Below are 9,425 nucleotides of genomic sequence, written 5' to 3' on the forward strand. Positions count from 1 at the left end.
TTTGTGTATAATTTCTTCTTTTGTGCAGATGGTTTGAAGGTTGAAGATGCAGCAGAAGAGTAATTATCTACTGAGTCATGTTTATAAAACATTAGTAAATTCCACCTTGCAGGTTTTACAGTAATATATGATAATTTCTGATTTTTTGGATACAGTGACTAATCATTGCATGTAAGAGTTATTACTGTGAAACAATTTTCCTCATAAGAAACTACGTTACACACTGCTAGTTTGACTTCTAAAGAAAAAATACTCATTTAATTGAACTTCTTGGGAATGTGTTACATAGTAGTGTTCTATGTATTACTTTCAGGTTTATATATTTTAAATGCAGTGGTTAATAAAAACTTTTAACACAAAGTTGTTCTGATTTCTGTGAAACTGTGCGTGAACTCTGTTATCACTGCCATGTCCAGATATTCTTTAGTTTTCTTTATTACAGGGAAGCTCACCTACTTTGTCTGCCATGTAAAAACAGTTGAAAAGATCTCATTGTGGATAGTTTTGTAGTAGCTACTAGCTACTGTGTTGCTACTATGTTAGATGTGTTGCTTAACTCTTATTGGAAAGCCATATTCCAATGCTGCCTATTGCACCTCCTTCATATTTCAGTCCTTTTTCTAAGGTAAAGTATAAAAGGAGCTAATCCACAAAAACTACTGGAAGTCTGTTACTGTGTTTCCCCTCAGCCTTCTCTTTTCTAGAGTAAACAAACTAAATTCCTTCAGCCTTTTCTCATAGCCCATGCTTATCAAATTTATTTTTTATTTTTGTTACTCTTTTCTAAACTATATCCAATGGATCTCTATTTTTCTTAAAGTCTAGTGACCAAGAATGGACATGTTTTTCCATCTGAGGCCTCACCAGCACCGAATGGAGCAGAATAATTACACTTGATGTTTTACACAATCTTAGCATTGATTAAATGCTAAAATGAGATTTAATTTTTTGCAATATCATTACTCATGTTTAGTCTGTGATCTGCTATAACTGCCCGATTTTGTATTTCTGTCATACTGATGTTTAGCTAAATGTCTGCCATTTTGTACTCGTACATTTTAATTTCTCTTTACTAAATGTAGCAAATTGCTTGTCATTATTGGGTTTGATTTTGTTTATTTCAGATTGTCTCTCCAATTCTTGAGATCATTTTGAATTCTGAGTGTTTGGAATTCTCTCCAATTTAGTTTCATCCACAGATTTTATAAGTATACTTGCTATTCCACCATCCAAATCATTACTAAAATATTAAATATAGCTGGTCCCGGGACAGACCCCTTCAGGATCTCCTTTGAGATGCCCTCTCAGATGAATTTGGTCTTACTCCGTCCATCTTTCAAATTTATAAGTAAGAATGATACAGCTAAATTTTCAAATCGGGGCATCAGTCAAATATTAGTTCAGGCAAAATCCACGTTGCACATGCAAGTAATGTAACTGCATAGTTTACTGATTATATATGCATAGTCAGTGATAATATACTTTGTACATGAAATGTCTATACTTCTTGAAGATTCAATTAAGCAAATGTGCCCCTAATATTTTTACTGTAGAGATTTGAAAGTTAATTCAGTCATGTTACTTTGTAGCCAGTCTTTCAAATTTTTATTTCTAAATTAATTAGCAATAATATTTTCACTAGAGCCAGACATTTTACATGTCCACACTGCCCTGGATAAAATTAGGAATCTGCTCACAGCAAGCAGATTTCACCAAGCTTCTGCAAAGCTGTTCAACAGAATTTATTTCTGAAGAGTGTTTTAAGCTATAAATCTGTGCCTAATTTCTATTCAATACCATAAATGTAATCTAAACTAGTCAAGATATCTGGCTGTTCAGTAGCATTTTTATGTGCACATAGTACTCATGCTGAGCTATACATTGGCTTATTTTCACATGGAGTTTCTGAATTTTGATATAATTTAAAAGAAATAACATGACACGGACAATTCATCAGCCTTTTAATATATTAATGCAGTGGTGCTCAACTTTTAGCCTTGCATACCATGATCAGGCCTTGAGGTCCAACACCACCTCATCTCTGCCTCTTGCACTAGGATTGGGCCGTGGGGCTCAGGACTGATCCCACCTGGTCCTACACAATGGAATTGGGCACCTGATCCAGTGTGCAGGGCCCAAGGCTGCCCATGGGTCTGGAAATTTGGCAGTCGGGAAGCAGTGCCTCTGGATCTGGCCTGTGGGCCAGGGGTTGAGCACTGCTGTATTAATTTATAATCACTACATATATCTTGCAAGAGTGGTTATTGAGGGAAGCCTTATACTAGAAAATGAAGCTTTTCTTTCATATACAGTGATAACAGCATTGTGACAGATTAAGACAGGTAATAGCTAATTCTTAAAGTAGTTTACCTTCAAATTATAATAATGATTTATATGGCCTCACAGATTCACTAGAGTTGAAGTTGGTCAGAAGATTAGGAAGTCAGCAAACCTTCATCATAACTACTGGCCTCCTCCCTTGGTCCATCGTCTTCCAAAACCTAAATCATACTGAAATCATATAAACATTTCAGATATCTTCTTCAAAAGAAAAATGTGTGTTGCCAGAAACCCAAAGGAAAAGCCTTTGTAAATAGATAGGTATTGCAGCATGTCTGAGGTTAGCAAAGTAAGCCTGGAGAGGAGCCAGTGGCAGGAATGAGACCAGGCCCCTTCACTGAAAATGCCCTGCTAGTTTTGTCCCCTTTTTAAATCCGAGATCTCTTCATCATCATTATTATCTGTACCATCCTATTTTCTTGAAGCTCAGGTTATGGAGCAGGACCCCTTTATGTTAGACACTATACAACTATGGAACAAAAAGATGTTCCTTACTCTAAAGACCTGACTATTTAAAGAGAAAACTGATAAATACAGACAGATGAGAATGCAAGGAAATAATGATGCGAAATTGGTCAGCATGGCAGGCAGGTGTATTAGTGCACCAGCACCCTACCTTACCAGTTTTGTAGGCATTACAGCCACAACATTAGAAGACACTGCAGGTTGCCTTTGAGGCACCCAGGGGGTCAAATGCTATTATTGTTAACTGTTCTTATCAAGGTAGAATCCCAAATCTCCAGTCAGGTTCAATAACCTGTTGTGCTGGGTGCTGTACAAACAAAGATAAGAAAAGCTTGCTTGTGGGCATAGCTCAATTCCTTTACATTTGTGCCAGGAAGCACTGCAGTGAAGCACAGTATGTCTGTTTCAGACATGCTAAACTCTCACACAGTTGTAATGTAACTGCCTTAGAGTGCATTGGAGTGTGTGACCAATAAGAGTGTTGTGCTTCAGTGTATCACTCAAGCACTGTCAAGAGGTGGTGAATGCACGCCTTTCTTAATTTATATCCTGAAACAAAGAAGGACAGATGACAGGGCTTACTGCGTGGTCTGTGCATAGAACAGTATGTAGCAGGCTTGCCTTTCGGAGCTTGGGCTGAGTCCCAGGCTTGAAATTCTGCTGTTTTGATTGGTATAGCCCATCCACCAATCAGGAGGCAGCAAGAGAAATGAAGTCACGCCCATTTCCTGAGTGGGGGCGGAGGGGAGGAGAGCTCTCCCGGACCTGATTGAAGACTACCACACTGTCAGGTCCAGAAGGCTTCAGGGGAGGAGCCCTGGAGTGTATAAAAGGAGCTGCGTGCCCAGCATGAGGGAGATGTGTCGGAGACAGAGAAGAGAGAAGAGCGGGGCTTCGAAGAGCTGAGGAGAGCTGCCCAGCAGGGTGAAGCAGTAATCCAGAAGAGCCCCTGAAGACTTCCATCAGTGGGGAGCTGCGGATGGCCCCAGCAGTTAGGTTTTTGGTGCACAGCACGGCACATGGTGTCCAGACCGTGGGAGCTATGTGAGGTGGCTTGGGGTCTGCAACCTTTGGCATGTGGCCAGAGACACGGTGCACAGGCCAGTGCATGGAGCAGGATCTTTGGAGAAGCTTGGGTGGCTCAGGTCCCCAACCTCTGCACAAGGCCGGGAGCTCAGTGCAGGAGGCGCTGCACAGAGGGACCCTGGGAGCCGCTTGAGGTAGCTTGGGTCTACAGCTGCTGGCACAGGGCGGCAGCTCACTGCAGATGATGCTGCACAGAGGGTCCAGGAGCAGACTGATACCGGTGCTGCACAAGGTTGCCTGGGTCTCCAATCCCTAGGACAAGGTGAAGCACCTGCTACACACAGCGGTACATGTGGCCCTAAGCTGGGCCAGTGGCAGGAGAGTCAGGCAGCAGAAAAGTCCTGTGGAGAACGGAGCTCGGTTCAGAGAATGGGTGGCAACCCTCCAGGACTGTGAAGTAGTAAGTAACCCTGGAGAGAGGGTCCCCACAGGGGAGGGACCCCCAGGGTTGTGAAGGGGCACCACATGGGCTGCTCCTGGGTGATAGCAGGGGCCTAGGAGTCTTTGGACTCTCCCTCTCCTTTTCTTTCCCCCCACCTCCTTTCCTGTAGTGGTACCTTGGGAGTGGGGCCCCTGCCCTGGAGGCCACCCAGGTAGTCTAAGGATTGCTTGTTATATTTGTAGACTGTGCCTTATAGTTTATGTGAATAAGTTGAAGTAATAGTTTGTATTTTAGTAGAGATATAGGGTTGCCTGATTAATATATTTTGTTCTGGGTTGTTCTATTGTTCATTTGTATAATTGGGCGCATATATATATGGTATAAGGTTTATTGTTTTGTAAATTTGTACGTATACACTCTACATCCTTATGCTTTAATGGTTTTGTTGTAATAATAAATTTGTATACACAGGCAGTCCCCGGACTTATGACATAATTGGTTCCTGAAAACTGCCTCTTAAGTCAAAACGTTGTAACTTGGAACTGTTTTTCCCATAGGAAACAATGTTATAAATGGGGATTGGTTCCTGAATCAAGGTCTGATACTTTATTTTCACCAAAAATAACCCAGAATTTTGTACTCAATCAATTATGGATGAATAATATAGCTACATTAATACATTTATATTATACATAGCAATCATATTGATTTGGAAGGATTTATTTGAGGTGACTTTGCTGGACTTTTTGAAGGGCTCTTGGTTGGGCTTTTTGAAGGGCTCTTGGCTGCAGCCTTATCAGGAGTCTTGGCTGCAGGTTTTTCTGGAGTCTTGGCTGCTTTCTTAAAGGAAGTGTCTAAGCAAGTTTGGACAGATGTTCTCCAGGGATATGGGTGACACAGCGAACTTGTTCACTGGTGTGGTATTGCATCAGATTTAACATTGTAAAGTTCAAACTAACATCAGAAAGTTGAAACAGGGTGTCAATTTGTAGATGCTGTAAGTTTGAAACGTTGTAACTCGAAACGTAAGTCGAAGACTGCCTGTAGTTAAGTAGTTGATTGACTGGGCCTGACTATAGGGGATGGCATCAACCGCTGGGCTGCTGTGTCCCTCCACAGCATGCTGCCCTGCCAATAATTTCCTCAGTTGGAGAGGGGAGTACAAACCCATGTACACCCAGGATGCAAGTATTAAGCAGGCAATCCAGTATTCTACATGAAGCATAATTTAACAGTATTTTCATATTCCAAGTAAAGCACATTGCAGCAATCTTGTATGAAATTGATTATGGCTAACTGTGGTGAGCAGTTTTTTCAGCAGTAGCTACAGATCCAATAGGACACCCAGTTTTACACCTCACTTAAAAAAGCAGGCCTACTGGGGGAAATATTAATTCAATCATTTACCCTATCTGCTTTCATTAGTAGCAAATGTCTTCTCTGGACTGAACTTCAGAAAGTTCTCCTTTACCCAAGCCAAAATCTTGGCTGGATAACTGGGAAAGCTAAAGAACTTCACCACCAAAGAATATATTTATCTGTAGCACTAAGCTGAGTGTTGGCTGTATAGTGATGGTACTGTAGCTTTCCCTGCATCACTGTTTCCAATGGTAGCCTCACAAACCTTGAGCAAGGGGATTAATGAAGTAAAAAATATTTGACTCGAGTACGAGGAGCAATCACAGCACCAAGGTGTCTCAAAGAGCACAGATATTCAGAGTTCTGTCCATCTCTCTCAGGTCCTCTGGTATGTCAAGGAAACATTATTTTCAATAGTTAAAGGCTGATAATATTGCTCAAAGGTACCAAATGTTCTGGAAAATCAACATAGAGGGTTGCTCATCCTCTATTAGGCCTCATGGCATTTCCATCATTAATTTTGGCCCTCTGCCGGTCTATTCAGGTTTTTGTGGGGCATGCTTGTTGGATTCTATCTCTTGTCCTATAAACTGTTTCTCTAGTTCATTCTCATATTTGTTTTATAGGTGGTGTCTATGTTGAGACAATGTAGATTCAGTCATTTATTATACAAAAGCGCCCAATCTATACAGATGTTGGGTGAGCCAAGTCCAACTAATGCAGTGCTTCTTTTTGATATGCACTGGGGTTGGCATGAGAGCATGCTGAGTTTAAAGCATTCTTCTGCTTTTTTTTTTAATGTCTGTAAGCAGCCAAGATTGGTAACATTTTTAAATGATGTCCTAAATATTTCCATCATTTTCTTGCAGGGTTCCATAATTAGGTTTGTTTGTTTTATGTAGAATACCTAATGTGGGATGCTTTACAAATGACTCTGAGAAACTTTTGCAGGTATTTGCTTTGAAACAGATTATTATTTTTCTGAAAAACTCTTGTGGTTTTCTATGATTCTACTCCATCTATCCAGATAACATGAATAATTTCTAATGTTTCTCTGTCTACTCAGTTGGTTGATTTGCAAGTATTAATATACATAAGAATGCATATTTATATGTATACGAGTATTAATACATATATAGAAATAGATTAAGAATTGTATATGTATATTATATATATGAAAAAATACACGCATATAATTCATATATATATGTGTGTGCGTGCATATATATGTGTATATATAATTCTTAACAATCTCTTTTTATATACATACAGTAAAAGTTGTGTTAACTGGCATTCTACTCTCTGGAATACTCTATTAACTGGAATTACCAGCCGGACAGCTGGATGCGGGGGGGCTGGGGGTGGAAGTTTGCATGTGGCTGCCATCCACCACCCTTCACTGTTGCCACTCCATGTACGGATGACACCCCCACCCCCCCCTGCAAATCTGCAGGGGTTTTCAAAAAAGGTTGAAAACCTCTACCTTAGATAATCAGAATTTTTAGATACCCGACACCCCACTTACCCCGCTCATACCAGTTAACACAGCTTTTACTGTATTAAAATATGCGAAATACATAAGTATGTATATACGGGCACACACATTTTATCTTTTTCAGGAGAAAAAGCAAAAACTAGAGGGCAGTGTGCCTTCATGAGATGGCTGCTGCTGTGGAAAGGAGCAAGTCCTGGGTTCTAGCCTGGACCCTAGCTCCCAATGGGAAGAAACTCCCCCCCCTTGTGCTGGTCTCTGTTTAGCCAATAGATATTTAATACAAAATGCAGTGGCCCAGCTTCAAAAGGAGAGCTGAAGAGGGGACTGGGTAATACCAAACCTGCAATATGGGTGGTTAGACCACTGGGCCTAGGAAGTCAGAGTACCAAAAATACCAGTTACAGAGATGGAATACTATTATTTGAGTACATAAAAGTGAAATAAGATTCTGTCCTTTTTGTTTTGGGTCTTTTGATTATGAACTGTGAGCATCTTTTGATCTCCTTGAGCCTTTTGATCTTCATTTTAGCATTACAAAATTAATAAGCTACACAACTTTTTGAAATGCAAAGAGACGTATTTGGTTCTTTGTAGTATGACCTGAAGAGTTCCATGGTATGCATTTCTCCTGTGGGAAAATTATTCTGTGTAATGTATTAATTACAGCAGACAGCTTCTGGTGGGCGGGGAGCAATGTCCCAGCCCCTGCCCCAGTTGTGGAGTCAAAGCCAGGAGCTGCCTGCTGCCAGGACAGGGGGAAATTGTCCCAGCCAGGGATCTGTGCTCAGAGCCCACCCTGGCAGCAGGCAGCTCCTAGGGGCAGGGAGCAATGTCCTAACCCCTGCTCTGATCTCAGAGCTGGGACTGGGAGCTGCTTGGTGCTGGGGCAAGGGGAAATTGCCCCAGCCAGGCTCTGTACTCAGAACCTGCTCCTGGGGGAGGAGACAGTTCTCTTGCCCCCTGCTGCCTGGGCTGACTGGGAGCAAATTTCCTCCTGTTCAGCCATCTACGTGTCGGCTACTGTGCAGTAACTACGGCATAGTTCATTTACTACCTGTATTTGCAGGTAGCAAATTAACCACACAGTTGACTAATTTACTGTACAGTAAGCATCTGCATGTGTGGATGGTGATGCTTTACAGCACAGTCAGTTAACTGCACAATAGGGCTGTGTGAAGCTTCGGTTGCTGATTTGATTCAGCAGAGATTTGTCCCAATTCAGTGGTTGAATCTCTAAATCTGAATCAAATCAGAAGACCCTTTAATCTCTCCGAATCAAATCAGAACCATCCAAATCGATTCAGAGAGATTTGATGATTCGGACATAGACACAGCTTTAAATGTTTTTTCTGTATACCTCAAGGTACCAGGCAGCTCATGAACGCTGAGATGCTGGTGCAGATGGAGCATCCCATGGGAGTGCAGGGGGCCCCCAGCATGCTCGGCAGTGGACCTAGCAGTGGACCAGAAGCACTGTGCCTCTGGGATTTGTAGTCCACAGTTGCAGCCAGCAGTAAGTTTATCAGGGCAGGGTAGGGCAGGGCAGCTCTGTACTTGGGGGAAGGGGAGGTTTAACCCCCTGCCTGGCTCCAGATCCCAGCCAGGGTTTGCTGGGGGAAGGAGGGGAGGGTGGGAGTCCTTGCCTCCCACCCTCCCAACTGTTCTCTGCTTTAGCAGACTGCACAGCCCAGCCCAGGGCTGCAAAGCATGTTGGGATGCTGGGAGACTTTGATTTAACTTGAACCTGAAGGGGTCTGGGACAGAAGTTTCATAACTGGTTTGACCCAAATCAGTTAAGTCTTTTACTACATTCAGTTAGGTTTATCTTAAACCAGTTTCAGCCATTTTGAAACTGGTTTGTGTGCCCTGAACTTCTGTTCTGTTACAGGTTTAATCAGTTTCTGATTACTTAAACCGGTTTATGTGGAACTTCTGTCCCTAGCCAAGGAAAGCAGATGGTGCAGTTCTCACATGGAAGCAATCAAATTTAATTCTGTCTTAGCAAGGTAGGTAGAAAGCCTAGACTAAGAAACAGTTCACACTATAATTCATTGGGCACCGTTTGGATTCATGTGGTCATCTGTTTCCTGGAAGAGATCTCCTAATTAAGACTTTGCAGTTGTTGGGATGAAGAGTAAAAAATCATTTGCTCCATCACAGCAGTAGTACAAGGTTTTGAAGCCTTTGTTTCAAAGATTAGACTTGAAGATATGCAATTATTACAAATGTGAAAAAGCTGCCTTAGATTTTTGGGTGCTCAGCTTGAAGCATGGTCAGCCTAATAGTTTGAGGTGCTGA

General features: G+C 41.8%; 1 protein-coding gene across 4 annotated transcripts in view; it reads left to right on the forward strand.

The window, feature by feature from the left end:
* FSIP1 (fibrous sheath interacting protein 1) overlaps positions 1-4,714 on the forward strand; it is a 176,569-nt gene extending 171,855 nt beyond the window's left edge. For 2 of the 4 annotated variants that reach the window (XM_090033469.1, XM_090033470.1), the window contains exon 13: positions 29-4,713. In XM_090033469.1, coding sequence (XP_089889595.1) covers positions 29-63 — 35 coding nt within the window. In that variant the 3' untranslated portion in view covers positions 64-4,713. Of the gene's footprint in view, positions 1-28 lie in introns of all 4 variants that reach the window. The other 2 variants (XM_090033472.1, XM_090033471.1) reach the window with 2 other exon arrangements.
* Positions 4,715-9,425: the final 4,711 nt, after the last annotated feature.

Source organism: Crocodylus siamensis, chromosome 2 (genome assembly GCF_052110815.1).
Source record: "Crocodylus siamensis isolate JL-2025a chromosome 2, ASM5211081v1, whole genome shotgun sequence".
NCBI classification, from domain to species: Eukaryota; Metazoa; Chordata; order Crocodylia; family Crocodylidae; genus Crocodylus; species Crocodylus siamensis.